Source organism: Trichosurus vulpecula, chromosome 3 (genome assembly GCF_011100635.1).
Source record: "Trichosurus vulpecula isolate mTriVul1 chromosome 3, mTriVul1.pri, whole genome shotgun sequence".
Classification (NCBI taxonomy): Eukaryota; Metazoa; Chordata; class Mammalia; order Diprotodontia; family Phalangeridae; genus Trichosurus; species Trichosurus vulpecula.
In genome coordinates this window covers 380,834,633-380,856,132 of record NC_050575.1, presented here as the reverse complement: position 1 = coordinate 380,856,132, position 21,500 = coordinate 380,834,633, and the positions used below count along the sequence as shown (strand labels likewise).

At 36.8% G+C, this 21,500-nt stretch overlaps 1 protein-coding gene across 4 annotated transcripts in view; it reads right to left on the bottom strand.

Moving 5' to 3' along the window:
* NFATC3 (nuclear factor of activated T cells 3) overlaps positions 1-21,500 on the bottom strand; it is a 183,748-nt gene that overhangs the window by 51,567 nt on the left and 110,681 nt on the right. For all 4 annotated transcript variants that reach the window (XM_036748728.1, XM_036748727.1, XM_036748730.1 and 1 more), the window contains exons 4-8: positions 20,187-20,386; positions 17,208-17,380; positions 16,605-16,745; positions 9,190-9,245; positions 6,792-6,918 (exon numbers count right to left, since the gene is read on the bottom strand). In XM_036748728.1, coding sequence (XP_036604623.1) covers positions 6,792-6,918; positions 9,190-9,245; positions 16,605-16,745; positions 17,208-17,380; positions 20,187-20,386 — 697 coding nt within the window. The remainder of the gene's footprint in view (positions 1-6,791; positions 6,919-9,189; positions 9,246-16,604; positions 16,746-17,207; positions 17,381-20,186; positions 20,387-21,500) is intronic.

Sequence of the window (21,500 nt, the reverse complement as noted above, 5' to 3'; positions counted from 1 at the left end):
TATGGAGAAATCATAAATGAATGCTACTCAGATCTTTTAGCAGCACAGGGCAAGGACAAAATAGAGGGAATCCACCAATCACCTCCTAAAAGGAAACATTTCAAGAATGTCACAGTCAAAATCCAGAGTTCTCACGTCTAAGGAAAAAATATGCCAAGCAAAGGAACTACAATTAGGATCATATAAGAACTAACATATTCTACCATAAAAAAATGCAATATTGAAATATAACATTCCAAAGAGGCAAAAAGTGACACGAATACAACCAAGAACAACTTACCTGGAAAAGCTGATTATAATCCTAAAGGGGAACAAATGGACCAGTAATAGAATGGAGGACTTTTCAAGAATCTTGATGAAGAAGCAAAGTTGGATAGGAACTCTGAAGTACAAACACAAGAACCCAGAGAAACTTAAAAAGACAAAATGTCTTTGTACAACTAGAAGGAACTGTATACTGATGTAGTGCCGACATTATAATATGGGGAGAAAAAACAAGTGTCCCTTCAGAACCTTCAAGGGTACTGAGAGAGGATTGGTTCTATTCTCAGGGTCTGAAGAGAAGGCAGGGTGTGGAAAGAAGGAAGAAGGGGGAGGACTTGCTATTTCTCCTAACTGGAGCGTGTGAGAGGAACATACAGGGGAAAGGGATAGACATCAGATGAATCTTACAAAGTAAAAGTAAAATAGTAAGTAAAATAAACTTTCTGATGCTGAAGGAAGGATCAAAGGGGGAACAGAAAAGAACTGGCTGCCTCCGTCTTGGGTAATGGCTGAACAAAATGTGGTATGTGAATGGAATGGAAGAAATGATTTCAAAAAGTCTTGGGTAGTATGAACTGACATAAAGTAAACTGAGCAGAACTAGGAGAAGAACAATTTATACAGTACAATGACATGGTAAAGACAAACAATTTTGAGAGTCTTTAGAACTACGATCAAAGCAATGGCCAACCATGTCTCCACGACCAAAGAGGAAGCATGCTATGCACCTCCTAACAGGTGACAGTTATAAGGCAAAAGGACCTACCCTTCTGGACATGTGGAGAGTCATTTTGCTTCAATAGGTTGATTTATTATGAAGAATTTTTTTCTTTCTTTCACCTAACTGGGGGATGAGTAGCAACAGTGATGCCAAAGAGAGCCACTGTAACCTTTTCCAAAATGCACAGAAGAAAACAGAAGGAAGCTCAGAAGGATGCATAGACAAGTACGGCAAGATACAAAGTTTTAATAAATCATAGAGTTATAACATATAAAGTTAAAATAACTTCTAACCGATTTTTAAAAGTAGTGTGAAATGGAGATTCATGGCTTCATAAAGAATCCTCTTTGGTCCTGCTGGGTGTAGGGAATGGGTTTTTGGGTATTTTTTTTTGTTGTTTTAAGTTTAAAAAATTGAAAAAAATTTAAAAAGCATGTGTCCAACTACTTTGGTATACATGGACTCTTTCTATCTTTGACTTTCTTGACAGACAAAGTCTAATAATGGAATCATTACAAGGAGCTTGGTAACTTTTCTTAATTAATTCCAAAGTGTTTGGATCAATTGATTTTCTGTAGACCACACATTGATAGTGGCATCTACCTATACAATTTTTTTTCAAAACTCTGTCTTATAATTGGTGTGTGTGTTTGGATCTGTGATTTCACTGGGAGAGTGAGCTCCTGATGAGAAAACTTCTACCAAAGCAGATGTACAACTCTTGTATAATTTATCCTCTTAGAGAGTTGCCTAGTGGGCACTGAGAGGTTAAATACCTTGGTCAGGGTCAGAAGAGCATAATGTCAGGGGTGGGACTAGTATTTAGACCTTCTTTACTAGAGGCTACCTTTGTACTGATGAACAAAGATTTAATAAAATAAGACCCTAACAGCTAGGGGACTAGGAAAGGCCTTATGTCGGAAGTGGTACTTGAGTTCATCCTGACTCTCTGTCCTTACAAAGGTACACAGCAATGGTTGTGGTTGTTAGGAGTAGGAGGTTAGATTTCCAGCTCTGACCTTTACTAGAGATTTTAAGTCTGGCACTCCTTGTCCCACTAGACTATTGGGGAAAAAGATGTTTTGTAAATGTAAAATGATATTATGAGCTCCACAAGGGCAGAGATTGTCTTTTGCCTTTTTCTATATATCCCCAGCACTTAGTAAATGTTTATTGACTATTACACCATCCACTCAATTTACATGTCGGATTTGGTTTCAAATTTTAGCTTTGCTACAGACTCTCTGCACACCTTGGATAAATCATATACCCATATACCTCAGTTTCCTCATCTGTGAATAAGTAGGTTGAACTAGATGATCTCTAAGCTGGCTTCCAGCTCTAAAATCTATGATTTGGTGAAGGTTTTTTAAAATAAGAGTTAATAACATTTACATAAGCACTTTTAAGGTCTGGCAAAGTGCTTTACATGTATCATCTCATTTTATCCACATACCTACCTGGGAGGTAGATGCTACTATTATTCCTGTTTTATAATTTAAATAGACAGAGAGGCTAAGTGACTTGCCCAGGGTCACAGAATTATTAGTGTCTGAGGCAGGATTTGAACTCAAGTCTTCCTGACTCCTGTCCAGTGCTCTATCCATTGTGCTACCTCCCTGCCAAATAAATATGGGGAGACTTGAGAATATCTGTAGGTATCAGTAGAAGAGCCAGTAATGCAGGGAATTGTACATAATGTAGAATAGAGGAGGTGGGAGAATGATAGGGGAGGCAATCTATGGGCAAAGAAAGGAGGGGACTGAATTAAGGATACACGTAGAAAGACTGACTCTGGGGAGCACAAGGGCAACCTATTCATTAGAGAATGAATAGAGTAGAAGAGAAGTTAATGGGGTGATGTCAAGGAGTTATGAGATCAAAAGATGAGAAGAGGGAATGGCTTCAAAAATATCTAAATCCAAAACAGCATCAATTCTATTCTACATTAGTATACTTGAGTAACTTTTTTTTCCTAAAACTAACAACAAAACATTTTCTTTTAAGTTTATACACTTAATAATTCAATTCAAATACCTATGCTGTGTCTACCGTGTGTAAGGCATACATGGATACAAAAATGAAACAGACCCTGCCCTCAAGGAGCTTTCATTCTATTGAAGTATGTATATAGAACACACACATTACAAAGCCATTTCAATAAAGAGAGAGCACATCAACAAGAGGGGAAGGTGCAGCAGTCACAAAAGGCTTTCCATGGGAAGAAGTACTTCATCTTAGCTTTGAAGTGAAATCAACCAGCACTTATTAAGCTCCAAATCCAATTCACTTGCAAGTCAAGACATCACGCTCCTGGTGTCATTGGTCCTCTTCGAGGATGAAGGACAAACAACAATCTGTATGTGGTAGTAGATGCCCGCCTCCTGGGAACCTAACAGGCCACTTCCAGTTGTTTCCTCCCCCTGCTTCTCCTCTCTCCCCACATCTTCCCTTCTCCCTCTGTTCATGTGGGGAGTCATACCCTTACATGTGGGTGCTCGGTCTAAAGGAATATAAATTTTGATATCTTGTGAAGTATAAGCTATCTTGAGGTTTGGGGTTCAGATTTTTTTTCTCTCTACTTATTTATTCTATCATTCCCCTCCCCTCCAAACTGAGACAATTAAGGCTTTTCTCTCATGTAGTTTTCATTTATGATTTCCTGAAAGGCAGCTCAGAAAATCAGGCTTTGATAAAGCCCAATGGGATTCAAATGGAGCTACTTGACTATGCCTTCAAATCCATATCTCACTGACTGGTCAATGACAGATCCCAGTCCAAGCCTCACTTGCTCACTATTTGGGTTTTGATGGCTCACAGTGAGTGTAAACAGCAACTGTTTCTGTTCTAGCCAGAACCTCTGAGGGTCTTCCTCTCGTCGACAGTCTTCTGGGAAAGCAAACTAAGCCATCTTTTGCCTCAATTCTTACCTAGCCTTAAACTACTGAATGAGTGCTGTCTCAGATAAACTGAGACCTGGGAAAGACCTCAGCTTAAAAAGGCCAAGGCCTCCCACTGCATCCAGAGCTATTGCTAGTCATCCTGACCTATGTCCTGCCACTGGACTCTGATGACTGTGCACCGCTCTGCCTCACTTTTAAGTGAGGATTTATCCAATTCACTTGCACGTCAAGACATCACCCTCCATTGTTGGTCCTCTGCAAGAATGAAGGCCAAACAACACTAAGCACTGGGAATATAAAGAAATGGAAAATGAAAAAACAGTGCCTTCTCTCAAAAAGTTCACAAATAAAGATAGTGGCAGACAACTTGCAAACAACTAAGCACAAATAAGACATATACAGAATAAACTGGAGATAGTCTTAGAGGGAAGACAGTACCAATTAAATAGACTGAGCACTACTGATTAGAGAAATGCAAATTTAAACAATTCTGAGGTATTGCCTCCCACCTATCAGAAATGACAAATGCTATACTTTTTTTTTGGTCAGTGTTTTCTTTCACAACATGACTAATATGGAAATGTGTTGCATGACTGTACATGTATAACCTTTATCGTACTGTTTGCCTTCTCAATGAGGGGGGAATATGGGAGGTTTTAGAACTCAGAATTGTAAAAAATGAAGGTTAAAATGGTTTGTACATGTAACTGGGAAAAGTTTTCAAAATGGGAATGACAAATGCTGGAGAGGATATGGGAAATAGGTGCATTGATAGATTGTTGGTAGAGCTGTGAACTGGTCCAACCATTATGGACTACAATTTAGAACTATGCCCAAAGGCTATAAAACTGTGTATACCCTTTGATCCAGCAATACCACAACTAGTTCTGTATCCCAAAGAGATGAAAGAGAGGGGGGAGGAAAAGACCTATTTGTACAAAAATATGTTCATGTAGTGGCAAAGAACTGTTAATTGAGGGAATGTCCATCAATTGGGGAATGGCTAAACAAGCTGTGGTATATGATTGTGATAGAATACTACTGTGCTATAAGAAATGGTGAGCAGGATGGTTTTGGAAAAAACTGGGAAGACTTATATGAACTGATGCAAAGTGAAGTAAGCGGAACCAGGAGATCATTGCACACGACAGCAATATTGTAACAATGATCTACTGGGAAAGATTTAACTACTCTGAGCAAGACAATAATCCAAGATACTTCCAAAGGACCCACAAAGAAAATGCTATCCACCTTCAGAGAGAGAACTGTTGACTCTGAGTACAAATTAAAGTATCACCTTCTCACTTTCTTTATTTTTCTTGCTTTTTTTTTTTCCTTTGGGCAACATGGCTAACAAGGAAATATGTTTTAAATGATTTCACATGTATAGCTGATATCATAATACTTGCCTTATGGGTGGGAGAGGAGCTGAAGGAAGAGAGAGATTTCGGAACTCGAGATTCAAATTTTAAAAAATGTTAAAAATAAAGGAATCGAGAAAGGCATCTTGCAGAAAGTGAGATTTTAGCTGAGGAAAGCTAGGAGACAGAGACACGGAGAGAGAAAGTTAATTCCAGGCATGGAGGAGTGCCAGTAAAAATGCCCAGAGTGGGGAGACGGAGTGTCTAGTTTGAGAAATAATGAGTCGAGCATCACTAGACTGTAGAGCATGTGAAGATAAGGAGCAAGTAGGAAGAGGCCAGGTTATAAAAAGCTTTAAAAGCTAAACAGAGGAAGATAAAAGATTCTATAAGGTAGATGTGAGAGAATGCTCAAGCCACAGAAAGACAGGGAAACTAGATAAAGGTCATTTTGGCTAAAATATCAAGTGCATGAATGGGACTAATATGAGAAAAGTTTATAAAGACAGACTGGAATCAGAAGGTAAAGAGTCTTAAATATCAGGCTATGGAACAGGTATTTACACCTAAAGGCAATAGGTAGGCAAATGAATTTTTATTTTCTAAAAAGTGATTTTTACAAACCAAATTTTCTCTCCTATCCACAGTGTCACTCCTCACCTCCAATAAAACATTAAAAAAAAAATAAAAACTCTCACAACAGATACATACAGTCCAGCAACACAAATTCTCACATTAGCTGTGTCTAAAAATTTAAGTCCATCACTTCTTTGGTAGGAGGTGGAGTCAGTGAAGATTTTTGGCGAGGGAAGTGATAATGTCAGATATGGTTAGATTTGGACATCAGAAAGATTACCTTGACTGCTGTGTGGAGGATAGATTGGAGAAAGGAAACTGGAAGGAGACCAAGTAAGAGATTATTCCAATATTTTACATGAGCAGTGATAAGCATAGAGAAGGAAATGATTCTATGAGACTTAGTAACTGATGGGATATAGGAAGGGAAGGGAATTGAAGAATGACTCTGAGGTTACAAACCTGAGTAAATGGAAAAAGTTTTATACTCGATTGAAACGGAAGTTTGGAGAAGAAATAAGTTCATTTGGAGGAAGATAATGAGATCAATTTTACATATACTAAATTTAAGATGATGACAGAACATTAGGGTTAGAATGTCTAACAGGCAAGTTACATCAACAGGACTGTGGAGTTTAGGAGAGGAATGAAGATAGATCTGGGAGATGTCTACACAGGAATTATAATTCAGTTCATGAGAACTGATGATACCATCAAGTGAGAATGTACAGAAATAATAGAGGACCTGAGACAGTGTTTTGGGAGACAGCCATGCTTACAGGTAAAAAAATAATTACTTATGCTTTAGGTCAGTATTTAGCACCAGATCAATGAATTTGAAAATGAGATAAACAACTTTCATTGCTTCTAAGCATTCTGTTTACTGAGCTTATTTTCACCCAACACAAACAAAAAAGCTTCTACCCAAGCAACTTTATAAGAAATCATCACAATAACTCCTTGTACCTGGTGTGTAAGTAAAACGTTGAGACTGGCTTTTTTTCCTCTTGCCATTACAAAGATAAAACTGCACCTGCACCGCAGCTTTAACTGTTCTGTTATGGTATGGAGGAACTTCAAGGACAATGTTCGCCTAAGTGAAAATTCAAACAAGATAATATTACACTTACAGCTAAAAATGAAAAGCACCTGTTAAATTTAGCACAACAAGGTGAAAACATTTTAGATAATTTTGGGCAGTGACTAGAAATACACTACTAAAATCTATTGCATGTGAAAAAATTTAAGCTTTCTGTATCAGCCTGGATGTAGCTTTTTCCTTAAGTTTTTTGAGGGCAATACATGAAAACAATTTTTCTCTCAATGGTGTTGTTATCTAATAAAAACTTATCATATTGTTACATAGTACTTGCCAAGGAAATCTGAACTGCAGTGTAAACATGTCCCTAATACATTTTTTAATTCTATTTTTCTCCTTTAGCTCCTGAATCCATGTTTAATTATGTAAATGGGAGCCTGCAATTTAATAGCTGCTTGACATTTCTTTTTTTTTTCCCTTGCACAGGGGAAGGCAGGGCAATTAGGGTTAGGTGACTTGCCCAAGGTCACACAGCTAGTAAGTGTGTCAAGTGTCAGCCGGATTTGAACTCAGGTCCCCTCCTGACTCCAGGGCTGGTGCTCTACTCACTGTGCTACCTAGCTGCCCCTACATTTCTTAAAATTTTTTATTGGAAATCCTCTAAATTAAAAAATAATCAATAAACATTTATTAAATGCCTACTACGTGCCAGGCACTGTGCCAGGGGAATACAGAAAGAGGTAAAATACAGTCCCTACCTTCATGGAGCATACAATCAAATGGGGGAGATAACATGCAAACAAATATATTAATAGAGAAAGGGCACTACAATTAAGAGGGAAAGGGTGGGAAAGACTTCCTGTAAAAGATGGAATTTTATTTGGGACTTAAAGTAACCCAGTAGGAGGAGTTGAGGAAAAAGAACATTGTAGACATGGGAACAGAGAGAGAAAATGCCTACAGCTGATATGTAGTGTCTTGTTTGTGGAACAGGCAGGGTCATTAAACCAAAGAATATGTGGTAGGGATATAAGAAGACTAGAAAGGCAGGAGGAGGTTAGGTTATGAAGGGCTCTGAATGTCAGGGCGTTTTGTATTTGCTCTTAAGGCAATAGGGAGCCATTGAAGTTTAACGGAGATAAGGGTGATATGACTGCAACTGTGCTTTAGGAAAATCACTTTGGTAGCTGAGTGGAGGATGGAATGGAGTAGGAAAAGACTTGAGACAGGCTAACCCAACAACAGGTTATTGCAATAGTCTAGGTGTGAGGGGATGAGGGCCTGCACCAGAGTGGTGGCAGTGTCAGAGGAGAGAAAGGGGAATGTTTTTTGCAGAAGTAAAATCAAAAAGCCTTGGCAACAGATTGGACAAGAGGTAGAAAGGAATCCAGGACGACTACTTGCTGGCAAAGATGGTGTCTGCCCACTAGAGTAATAGGGAAGGGGGATGGGGGATGTTTTAGGGGGAAAGATAATACTGATATGTTGAGTACAAGATGCCTATTAAACATCCATTTTGAAATGTCTAAAAGCAGCTGGAGATGTGAGATTGGTGATATGTATGCTGATTCTTACCACTAATTTTAGAACATATTAAATCTTAAAGAAGGGGTAGAGAACCTGTTTCTCAGTTTAAACTGTGGGGCCTTACAACATGCTGTAAATACTGTAAATACTGAAGTTCCTGAGCTGGGCCCAGTGTACTTGGTCCATGCTTTCTACTTGCCTACAGCTGTTAAGTCCAAGGAATAAATACCCCTCTAGTCCCACCTTAAATCTCAAATTGGCTGCTATATGGCAAATCTGTTCAGAACAGAACTTCGGAAGGTAGGATAAAATAGCTGAAGTGCTACGAACAATAAACAGTCCGAGTTCAATAAATAGCCCGAGCAGTTTTCTTCAGTTTGTGTTAGAAGGGAAAAGGGCTTATAATACATTTCTCAAATACAGACTTCTGAAACAATCTCTTCCCTTCCCTTAACCTAACCCCAAGTAGATATTATACTGAAATAAAGTTCATTTTTATTATTTATGTAAAAGTTACTTTCTCTACCTTTCCCTAAATAACCCCCTTTCACTTTTGTATTATGAGGACTAGACCTCTTTCATTTTTATCTCTATGTTCCCAATTCTGAGAACACTGCCTTGTACATAGTTGATACAATAAATGTTTACTGTTAGAATGATGTTTTAAAATACTTCAGTGAACTGAGGAAAAAAAGGTTCCCACTGACTTAAAAGAACAGCATATAATTAATTCAGTTTTCCCACTTAAAGACATTAACCAAGAATACCTTCTAAAGGAAAAAAAATTAAATTTCTCACCCCTTGACATTTTTCCCTAATTATTTTTCCTTCTACTTCCCACTGAGGACGTCCATCTGTTAAGAGAAATAATTCAATTTACAAATAATTCAGGTTATAAAGAAATGAAAGCATTCAGTAAGATTATTAGAGGATTAAAAATTAAATTTTAAGCAAGATATAATTATGTAGTTACATACCATCATGGGGAATATATTTACCTCAAAAATACCAAAGCTCCTTAAATAATTTAACTCATTCGTGTCTTAAGCAAAAACCATTCCATAGTTAGATATGCATTAGATTCTTTCAAATGTACAGTATTTTAAAAGGCCATAACAAGCATACTATTTCAATGCTGTATTAGCCCCCTTGTGGTACCAAAAAGTTAACATAGCTTATAACATAGCAATAAGAGTAGCTTTTAAAAATCTGCAAGATATGACCAATGAACTACTTTTATGATTCAATAAGCAACAACCTTCAATGGACAAAGTCACTAACAATTTGGAGACAAGTAAAACCATAAATACTTTATTTAGAAGAAAACTGATTTGCAGCCTTAAATGTCACAAATAGAATTTTTCTTACTTTCATAAATCTACTTAATACAATCTACTTAATCCAAGGCAAAGTTAATAGAACACAGGATAACAGGAATTAGAACCAGAAGGGACCAGACCTCCATTTTACATATGAAGAAACCGAGGCCCCAGTAGAATAAAGTAAACTGTTCTTGTTCATGTCAGTGGCAAATAGCTGGGCCAAGGATTCAAACCTAGGCCCCAATCACAAATCCAGCATTCCTTCCACTATACTGCGCAGCTTCCTTACAATACTATTTTCAAGGTTGCCTTTGTATTACTTATCACAGACTTTTTTTTCCAATCGTGTCACTCCATCTTCCACTTCTCTGAATTTGCACAAAAGGTCCCACGTGCATACAATACACTAACAAGCTGCACCTGCTTTTCAGAATCCTTATCTTCCAGTTCAAGGTTCAAATCAGGAGATACTTCCTAACAAAATCTTTCTTGATCCTTGTCTCCTAAGTGCTTTCTCCCCCCTCTAATGAACTGATATTCATTTGTACTCTGTATATGTTGTATCCCTCACCAGAATCTGAGCTTCTTGAGGGCAAGAATTATTTGGTTTTGTCTCTGTATCCCTAGCACCTTGTGCTTGAACAGAATCATGAAAGTTTAAATTAAGTATTTTAATCATTATAGCAGACAAATTTATAATCAAATTACTGCATTCATTATCTCTAAAATGAAAGAAAAAATTAGATGCATTCTAAAATCCATTTCCACTATAAATCTATTTAAAGACATTCCTGTAAAGCAAAACCCAAGATGAGGGGAAAATCATGGAATATAAAACAAATATGTTTAGTTTATATGTATTGTTTTTATGATATGAACTGTGGTGTAATAAAGTGGGAGAGTTGGAAGTGAATTAAACTGTACTATTTTTCAATCTATACTTTTAAAAAATTCTGCAGCGATTCTTTAACATGCCCATAACTGAATTGTGATACTTTAACTCTGAAGCCAGTTGACAAATGGATTTTTAATTGTCTAAAGCCACACATAAAAATGGCCAATTCTTTAGTATCTTTTTACCACATAGTTGAATATGCTTTCCTTGCCTTATGGAACAAATACATTCCCAAATTTATCTTCAACATTAATTTTTATAAAGTCAATGGTGTCAAATTCAAATAGAAACTGGCTCCCGCAGGTCTCAAACTGACTTAGAAAATCACAAATTACCCTTACTATACTTCATTATATTTTCATACATTTTGCTAAACATTTCTCAATTACATTTTAATCAGGTTTGGGGTACACTCAGGAATCTCTGCCTGACAGAGTATGAGTTTGACATCTCTGCTATAAAGTGAACCTTATTTTTCCACTGACTTCCATTGACTAATTGGAATATATTTCCATGGATGGAGTCAAAAATCCAGTGAATTGGGCTGAAAAATTTTGGTAAAAAGACAACAATGATATGGGACTCAGGATTTGAGGATAAAAAGACCAGGAATACATGTAAACCATAATATTTGGAGCTAGAAAGGACCTAAAAGATGTAGTCAATACACCACCTGGCAAGGAAATTGAGGTTCCGAGAGGGAAAGGAACTTGTATAGAGTCAAAGAGGTACTAATAGAGCTACAATCTGAATTTATATTCTTTGATTCCAACTCCAATGCTCTTTCTGCTACACAGCAGCTCCTTCATAGATGGCAGATGATCTCTAAGGTTCCTTCCAATTCTAATAATCTGTGAAGCATTATGTATGTAGTCTACAGATTCTATCTGCAAATTCTGAATCCATCTTCACCAAGGGTCATGCCTATTCCCCGCAGAAGAAGCTGCCCCTTGGTCCATACTCAAAACTTCCAGGACACGTGGAGTATTACGTTTAGTTCTAAGCACCACATATTAGGAAGGTAGTGAAGGGTATGCAGAAGAAGGCAAACAGAAGTCAAATCTGGCCTCACACACTTACTAGCTGCGTGACCCTGGGAAAGTCACTTAACAAGCTCTGTCTCAGTTTCTTCATCTATAAAATGGGGATAATGGCACCTACCTTCCAGGGTTGTTATTTAGATAAAATGAGATAATGTTTTAAAAATATTTTGCAAACCTTAAAGTGCTATGTAAATGCTTATCCTTATGATCATCATTATCAAAAATATCGCATAAAGATCAGTTTAAGACACTGGGGATGTTTAGCCTGAGGAAGAGATGTTTCGGTAGAACATGGTAGCTGCCTTCAAGTATCTTGGAGTGCTTTGCTGTGGAATAAGGACTACAGTTGTTCTGCTTGCTTCTAGGTGATAAAAGGTGAGTAAAGTATAAATAGGAGCATTTAAGCTTGACATAAGGAAAAACTCGCTAATGCTTCTTGTTGTTCAGCCATTTTCCAGTCATGTCATGACCTCATTTGGGGTTTTCTTGGCAAAGATGTTGGAGTCGTTTGCTATCTCCTTTCCCAGCCCCCAGTACTTACTCAGAGCTACCCAAAAGTTGGAATTTGCTACACCGGGAGGTAGCATACTATTCCCTCTTCATTCGAGATCTTCAAAGCAAAGGCTAGATTACTATTTGTCAGCTATGCTGTAGAGTATGGGTTATTTAATCTTTTTTGTGTCATGGACCCATCTGACAGTTTGGTGAAGACGCTTTCTCTGAATGTTTTTAAGTTTTTAAAATAAAACAAATAAGATTATTAAGGCAACTAATTCTATTAAATTAAATTAAATTCAATAGGCAAAAGGTGATGAAAAAATGACACTCAAGGGAGATCCTGGTACTGGATATATAGATCTGTGGGTCATCTGCACAGAGATGACAATTAAACCCATGGAGTTAATGTGGTCACCAAGAATGTGGAAAGAGAAGACGGTCTAAGATAGAGCTTTGGAGGACACCTACAGTGAGGGGATGTGATACAGATATGGACCCAGCAAAGGAGACTGAAGAAGTCAGACAGGTAAGAGGAAAACCCGGAAAAAGTACTGTCATGAAAACCCAGAGAGGAGAGAACAAGACTGATGAGGACTGAGAAAAGATCACCAGATTTAGCAATTTAAGACATCACTGGTAACAAGCAGGATGATTTCAGAAAAGCCTGGAAAGACTTATATGAACTGAAGCTGAGTGAAGTGAGCAGGACCAGGAGAAAATGGTACACAATAACAGTTAACAGTTTATTGATCAACTTAGCTATTCTCAGTAACACAATGATCCAAGACAAGTTCAAAAGACCCATGATGAAAAATGCTATCTACCTCCTAAGAAAGAACTGATGGGAGTCTGAATGCAGATTGAAGCATACTATTTCTCACTTTATTTTTTTCTTGGTCTGTTTTCTTTCAGAACATGACTAATACGGAAACATTTTGCATGATTGCACATGTATACCCTGTAGCCAACTGATTGGCTCTGTCTCAGTTTCTTCATCTATAAAATGGGGATAATGGCACCTACCTTCCAGGGTTGTTATTTAGATAAAATGAGATAATGTTTTAAAAATATTTTGCAAACCTTAAAGTGCTATGTAAATGCTTATCCTTATGATCATCATTATCAAAAATATCGCATAAAGATCAGTTTAAGACACTGGGGATGTTTAGCCTGAGGAAGAGATGTTTCGGTAGAACATGGTAGCTGCCTTCAAGTATCTTGGAGTGCTTTGCTGTGGAATAAGGACTACAGTTGTTCTGCTTGCTTCTAGGTGATAAAAGGTGAGTAAAGTATAAATAGGAGCATTTAAGCTTGACATAAGGAAAAACTCGCTAATGCTTCTTGTTGTTCAGCCATTTTCCAGTCATGTCATGACCTCATTTGGGGTTTTCTTGGCAAAGATGTTGGAGTCGTTTGCTATCTCCTTTCCCAGCCCCCAGTACTTACTCAGAGCTACCCAAAAGTTGGAATTTGCTACACCGGGAGGTAGCATACTATTCCAATGATGATTGGTAATGCTGATGAGGTCATAAAGCAGAACACAACATGTTGAGGAGTAAGAGAAAAGAGGAAGTGAGGCAATTAGTATAGATAGCTTGGCTGAGAAAGGGAGTTAAAATTTAGGATAAGTCACGGAGTGGTAGATTTAATGAAGAACTTTTTTATACAAATTAATTTATTTTTAGTTTACAATATTCACTTGAAGAATTAAAAAAAAAGATTAGAAAGGCTTTGGAATATAAGAGAGAAGGGAAAGAATAAGAAGAAAAGAAGAGTTTGAAGATTGGAGTGAGATAGGGTATGATTGAGGGAGAAAATCTACTGGAGATGGCATCAAAGGCATATGTAAAAAGGATGTTTTGTAAACAGAAATGTCACCTCCATCATCAAGAAGAGAACGGAAAATTTGGAATATCTTCTGTGGGTAGTGAGCAAAACAATCAATTACAGAAGAAACAAAGAATTTGCTTTGGTACAGTGAGAGTCCAGTTAAGGTTCAATAACATAACAGTTATAGTACTTCTATTCAATAGCACATGAGTAGTAATGAGGAGGTGGATGGTGGGAGTAATTCAGGGCTGAAGTTTGGCAAAGGGTGAGCTACAAAAGGACAGTGGGGTGTGGGACTGAATAGAAGGCACCATGAAGTTGAATTGGTTACAGTCAAAATTGGGGAGGGAGGTAAGCCAAAAGGTAATGACCTTAAAAAGTACTTAGGATGGAAGGATTAAAAAAGGCCATGGTGCGGGTAGAAAATAGGATTAGGAGGAATGAGTCAAAAGGACAGATAGAATGATAGAGGATATGTCATTTAGAGGAACGTCAATGTTTTTGATCAAGAACGAGGACACTTGTGGGTAATGGTGAGATCCAGGATGTGACTATCTACGTGCATGGTTAAGGCGGAATGGAATTTGAACAAACTAAAGAACTGAAATGTTAGGATGTCTGAAGAAACATCAAGCTGAATCCTGAAAATCTCTCTGTTAGAGAGGCGAGGAAGACAATGAGCCAGGTGGCCAACTGCTGCCATGATCCAAATAGGGCAAAAATTTTTAATAAGTCCTTTCTATCCCTATAATTTTGTGACTTGGCTTGAGACTATGCCAGGAGGTCCTCAAACTTAACAATGTAAATGAACAATACTTCTAATTTTGAGGTCACAGATTACATTAAAATTAAAATTTATTATATACATGACAACGTTAAAAAATAACTGGTTTATTAGACCCAAGTACAATGATAGAAGTCTAGAGAGGGCCTGGGCTTTTCTCTTGCTCAGGAAAATCTTGAATTGTAGAAGTTAATGCATTAGGAACTCTCCAGTATACATATAATTTCAAAGTGATAAACTCTCTGCCCTTGATAAAGGGGCTAAAAATGTCCCTTATTCAGATTAGCTTCCACAGCAAAGCTAAATATGCAGAAGAGCAGATAAATTAAGTTATACTAATTCAGGAATGATCTTCTCTTAATATTCTATATAGCCCTCGAAGACAGAGAATTCATCCTATTCCCAAGAGTACCCAGCAAAGTGTCTTTTATATACAATACATGACTATTCAACATGACCATATTAATGAAGGTATTCCTTTTGCAGCCAGAGATCACACAAAACACTTTCTCATTCTGGGTTACTCTTGTCCATGTCTGTCCATAAACAATACACAGAATATTTATCCAATTTTCCAAAGACAATTTGTGGCTACCAGTACAGAACTTGGGTGGTCCATTATATATGTGCTTACTGATGTTTAAAAAGTAGTATGTTCAATTACATGGCAACATTAATGAAACAGATAGAGCCAGATAGCACACCTTGGACAGTAATAAATATTCATTTGAATACTCTCCCATTTTTCCTACCTGACCCCTTACCAGAGAGGAGTGTTTCATGGCTTACAGCTGAAGTGACAGTCAGACTAGCTCAAATAAAAAGACCAAATTCATTTATTCAGAATTTATTCAGAGCTTATTACATGCCCATGTGCTACATGCTGAGAATAAGCAAAGATAAAGTTTCTCTTCCTTTGGGGAGCTTATAATTTAGTTAGGCCGCTAAGATGTGCTCACATGCAGCTATTACATAAAAAAGAATATTATAACCGCACAGGAGATATAAAAACAAATCTTTTATCAAAGTTCCAAATAATGTGACTTAATATTAGTTTTCCTTCATGTTTGCTTTCCTTTCTTTCTAATATTTTAAAAAATATGACTTCTTATATCAGGTGGCCAAATTTCATACACCATACCATCACCTGGGAAAATATTCTAAAATTACACAAATCACTATACAAATGAGAATTAATGAATATCATATACATATATACACAACATTTTAGAAATATTCAATACACAAAGTAAAATACAATTGGATTTGTATTTTATAAAATTTTCCCAGTCAATTTTTGTAAAGCACTTAGGAATAAGTACAGTTTTTCAACTTCTTTCAAAAAACTGTACTACTGGCTAGGCATGGCAGCACTTACCTGTAATCCCTGCTACTGGGGCAGCTAAAGTTGGCAGATAGTTTAAGCTCAGAATTTCTAAGCTATGGTAGTTGTAAAACCAACTGGGTGTCCACACTAAATCTGGCACCAACAAGTTGAACCCCTGGATTCAGGAGTCACCAGGCTTCCTAAGAAAGGGAGTACTGGCTCAAGTCAGAAATGGTCAAGTCTTCCAGGCTGATCACAGCCTTAGATGAATTCCACATAGGGAGACCTTGTCTCAAAAACTAAAAATAAAGCCCCCTAAAACTGCAATTACTAAGCCTGCCTAGGGATGGAATTCCATTTGCAAAATATAAGGACAGTTCACCAGATAGCTTTGATAAAAACACATCACTAGTGAATTGATTAACTTTGAAAATCTAGGGAGAAAATGTTTCCGTTTCTTGAAACTACCCTCCCTTTCCATCCCCCAAATTTCTCAGTGTAAACATTCTATTACCTTGGCCTTTCTCAATAAAGATGACTTTGGATTCTGGAAGAAAATTTGATCCAGTCACCACCATTTCATGACCTCCGTTTACTGGACAGCTGCTGATACTGTACTTCTCAATCTGAGGGAGCTCTTGAGCAGATCGTTGTGCTATTTTTTTCCCCAAAAAGTTGAATAAAAGCTTGTATTAATATGTACATTTTGAAGCATAAAGAATACATCTTAAAGATGCAAATAAGAAAAATTATATTACACTTAATAGACTAATATTTCATGAGTCATATTTTACTACTAAACTTGTAAGATTTTAAAAATAATTTTATATTAATTACAATAAACTACAACGTTATTTAGGGATTTTGTTATACCATCATTATGACATAATATATTCACATGTTCAGGCTTGGGACTAGAATCAAGGTTTTTGGATTTGGAGTCCACTGTGCTTTCTACTGTTCTGCCAAACATAAAAATCAGCCTGCTTACTTTATTGTCACATTAGATTATTTAATTTATGTGTCTAAATTTGCTCTTCTGACCTAAACTTTGGATAGGAAGACAATCTACTGGTTATTAAGGAAATTTTAAATTGATACCATCATACTCACTTACAGCATTCAACAGGTATGGAAGCAGTCTGCAGAGACAAGACTTTTCCATTAGGCTGGGGTATGTGTACACGAAAGACAAGACGCACTCTAGTATTCTTTCTGCCAATATCAGTCTCTCCTTTTCGAAGTTCTATATCTGAATTGCGAAGTTTTAAAATACCTGCACAATCAATACTAGAGGGAAAACAATAATACTTTACTTCCTGATTCATAAGCAATACTTCTAGAAAACCCAGGAACTTTAGTTTTGTATTTGTAATCTGTTTTTATAGGTTGCTATAACCAAAAAAAGTCATTGCCTATTGGCTAAATCTTCTGATGATGAGCCTACCCAAATTAGCTAGATTAGTCCTAAGGCTCAAAACCTTGGCAGAAAATGACAGAACATCCTCTTTCCACTGGCATAGTCTTTGTGAACCTATGGTTAACTCTGCAGCATGACTAAGACATCAAAATGGGAGTTTTATGGGATGTTTCACTCCTAACTTCTTGTATACTCAAGTGTTAGAAAGGAAGTGTGGTGGTAGTAATCTTGTTCGATTATCCTATAACTTAAAACCAGACTAAGAAAGGAAGAAATATGGTCCACCTAGATAGGGTCTGTTTGGATAATCAAAGGGATTTTTTTGTAATGGAATGCTTTTGGAACAGAAAAGTCAAAAGAATAAGGAATACTGCATAAAGTCAGGGCAGGAAAGTACAACTGTGGGGTTGAAATAGCACCATAAATCAAAGGTTTGGTTACTGACTAACATGTTAAAACTCAATTTTCTAAGTAATCTACATTTATAACTATTTAAATGTTAAACAGTATTATGGACAATAGTAGTGAATATTATTAAGAATATGTCCTAAATTAACATATATGGCCAACCAAAAGCAAAAACAATAAAAACAACTATAGCAAATCTGTTATTCACATAAAGAAAGAATGGGTACAGTGGAGTATTGGTCAAAAATTAAAATTAGCTAAGTTAGTTTTCATTGCTCTGGGTTGTTAATGATTATGGCTTCCTTTGTTTTCCATGTTAAGGCACAATCTATAGCCAGAAACTAGTCTGTAAGCTTAAATCTTAAAAGGTTTTGAAGGATGATAATTCTAATACATACTTTGAAAATCTAAAAACATTTTCAAATATACAGATAAAATGCACAGAAAACAAATGAGGTTTTCAAATAAACTATGTACAGCAAGGTGATGAAATTTTATGAATAGAATTACTGTTTTTTCAATTACAGAGACGCTTATTAAAACCTAACAGAGTAGTGGCTATCCATGTAAACGTGACAAAATTCAGGTCTTGGTTCCTGTTACATAGACTCTTATAAATTATTGTATGTAGAATATTGGCAAGGTTAAGGCAATGATTCTGGTTTATAGCATTTAGATTCATTTTAGTTCAAAAGCCTCACTTTACAAAAAGAGAAAAGCTGCAAAGATTTAGATTGGAGTTATCACAAATACCATTAGCCATAATTTTCTAAACAAGGAGCCAGAATGCACTGCTTGTATGTGTTATTGGGGAAAAAATATGTACTAAATGCTACTTAAAAACAGTATAACCTACATATTAGTTTAAGGGAAAACACTCTCATATTTGAGAAAGTAACAAAGCTTATTCAATTTAACTGCAGTTATAAACAATGGGGAGGGGGGGGAGATGGGAGGGCGGCAAGGGGGAGAGTAAGTCCCAAGTCCTAGCTGTATACATGCCATTTAATAAAGAAGAGTCTTATTTAAAACGTGCCTCCGGTTCGTAAGGTGACAACTTTTAACTTCAGATAAGACAAAATTTTAAATAACTGACACAGGTTATCCCTAACTAAAACCTCACCTTATGTAAGAAGCCTGTTCTGAGCCCCCTTAATGCTAGTACCTTGCCTCTAAGACTCTTTAATTTATACTGGCTCTATCTTTTTGTACATGGTTATCTGCAGTGCAAGGTAATTTTTGCCTCAGCAGCTGGCACTCTGAATCAAAGGTACGGGAGGTAGGAGGCTGATGGTTTCCTTGCCATAAGATGGGGAAAAAGCCAGTTAATGGTAGCTCTTACATAGCACTGGTACAAGATCAGCTTCCCATGGCTTGTTACTCCAAAGAGAGGTGAAACAGAGGCATATATAGGTGGCATCAAGTTATGCTCTGGCACCTTAATCTAGAAATACTTCGGGTTCATATACCACATACACAGGGAGGCAGAAAGAGACAGTGGGAAAAACCCTGGATTTGGAGTCAGAGGACCTGGGTTCAGATTTCTAGCTCTACCAATGAGGGAAGGCAACAGGCATTTATCAAGCACCTACTGTGGGCCAGGCACTATTCTAAGAGTTTTACAAACATTAACTTATTCCTCACAACAACCTGCAAGGTAGGTACTACTATCATACCTATGTCACAGTTGAGAAAATGCTGTCTGAAGCTGGTTTTGAACTCAGATCTTCCTTAGTCCAGGCCTAGTATTCTATTGACTATACCTCCTAGGTGCCTCCTACAGGTTTCTTATACTCTTGGAGCTTCAGTTTCCTTATTTGTAAAAGGAAGGAATTTAAGAAGCGCTGAAGGGGTTGCCAAGTGGAAAAAGTTTAAGAAGCCCTGGACTAAATGACCTCTGATTCTAAGCTTACTGTCTTTTTGCTTTCCTGCCAATTTTCTTGGGTCTCTTCCCAGGAACTTCAAAGATATCTGATCTAAAGCAGGACCCATACAAGCAAGCCCAGTTAAAGGTGATTCAAATTTATACCTATTTGATTGACTAGAGTTGCCTATAGTCCAGATTGAGAGTGATTTCTTTTAGAAAAAGATCCTCTAACAATAATATGGTGTTATGAAGGAAAAATGCAGACATATAAAATCATCATTTGTATCTCTCACACACACACACACACACACACGCGCCCCCCTCTCTTCCCCCAACCCCGCTCATTTTTTCTTCATTATCATAGGATTTCCAGTCCATGTAGGGTTAGGTAAATAACATACCTGGCTGACATATTATTTTCAGGAAGAAGTGGAATTTCTAAAACTTTTGTGCTGGCAATTATTATTTCTTGGCTAGCAGTAGCAACAGTCTTCCCAGTGATTCGGTGCACCTGGTAGAATGCATGTGGTCGTAGGTAGCGATCATCTGCTGTTCCAATGAACATCTGTAGATTTATTGGTTTTTCATTATAGCCCAGGAGCTAATCAGAAAAAAAAAACCACACGTAAATTTGTGTTTCCAAAGTATAACAGGATACTGATAGTATGGTTACATTTTTACTATTTCATTCTTTCTATTTGTATTCCCAGCTCCTGGCACAGTACCTGACAAGTAATAGGCACTTAATAAATGCTTGCTGATTGATCTAAGTGTTACATGTGTTGTATTTACAGAACATAAATAAAATTCCATTTAAGTAAATTAACAGTCATGGATTAATAAGGTATTTCTTCACAGTGGTAAAAGACTCAGAGCAGCAGATGAAACACCTCACAAATCCTGAGCACTTAATTTTTGAGAAGCTAGAGCCTGTTTGGGGTAAATGGTAAATTAGGTTCTCAATACATTCATATGAGCAGAACATGCAAAGTAGCTAGAAACAGGGACTAAGAGAAGTCAGTACTAGAATTTTATTGCAAGCTCCTTGAGGGCAGGGACCAAATTTTATACTTTTTCAATAAACTCTGTTCAGGACCCATATTTAACACACACAAGGTATTTAAATCCTTTTCTGATTTGGCTATCAGAGAAGTTAATTCATACATCAATAAAAAGTAAATGTACTTCTTTAGTTTAAGATAAGTTATTTACTTTTCAATAATATAGTGAATAACTATGATGGCCATCCTTTGAGATTTCTGATAAACATTATTGCTGAGCTAACATTCTGAATTGGTACCATATAACAACGAAAAGCACTTAGCAAAAGAGTAAAGTGTTTTTCCATTTAAAGATCAGGTTATTTAAATGAAATAATTTTAAAAGAGGTGAGTTGTTCTCTGACTCCATCCCAGGTGTTACATATTTTTGGAAAGCAAAATATCTTAAGTTTGTGAAAGCAAATGTAATTTTCTTTGCTGAAGAACTGATTTTTAAACTGCTATTTTCTGCATAAAATATATACCAACTATTTCTCCCCTCTGCATTATTATTTTAAAAGTCATTTTAGCAATAGCTAGATTTTCTGCTTTTCCACTCTACTATTTAGCTCTGGGTTTCTTGGCTTTAGTCATGCTATTTCAGAACACAGTATGTATCATTAGCTAGGGAATACAGCTAAAATGCTTCAATACTGGTACAATAATTCTACCTTG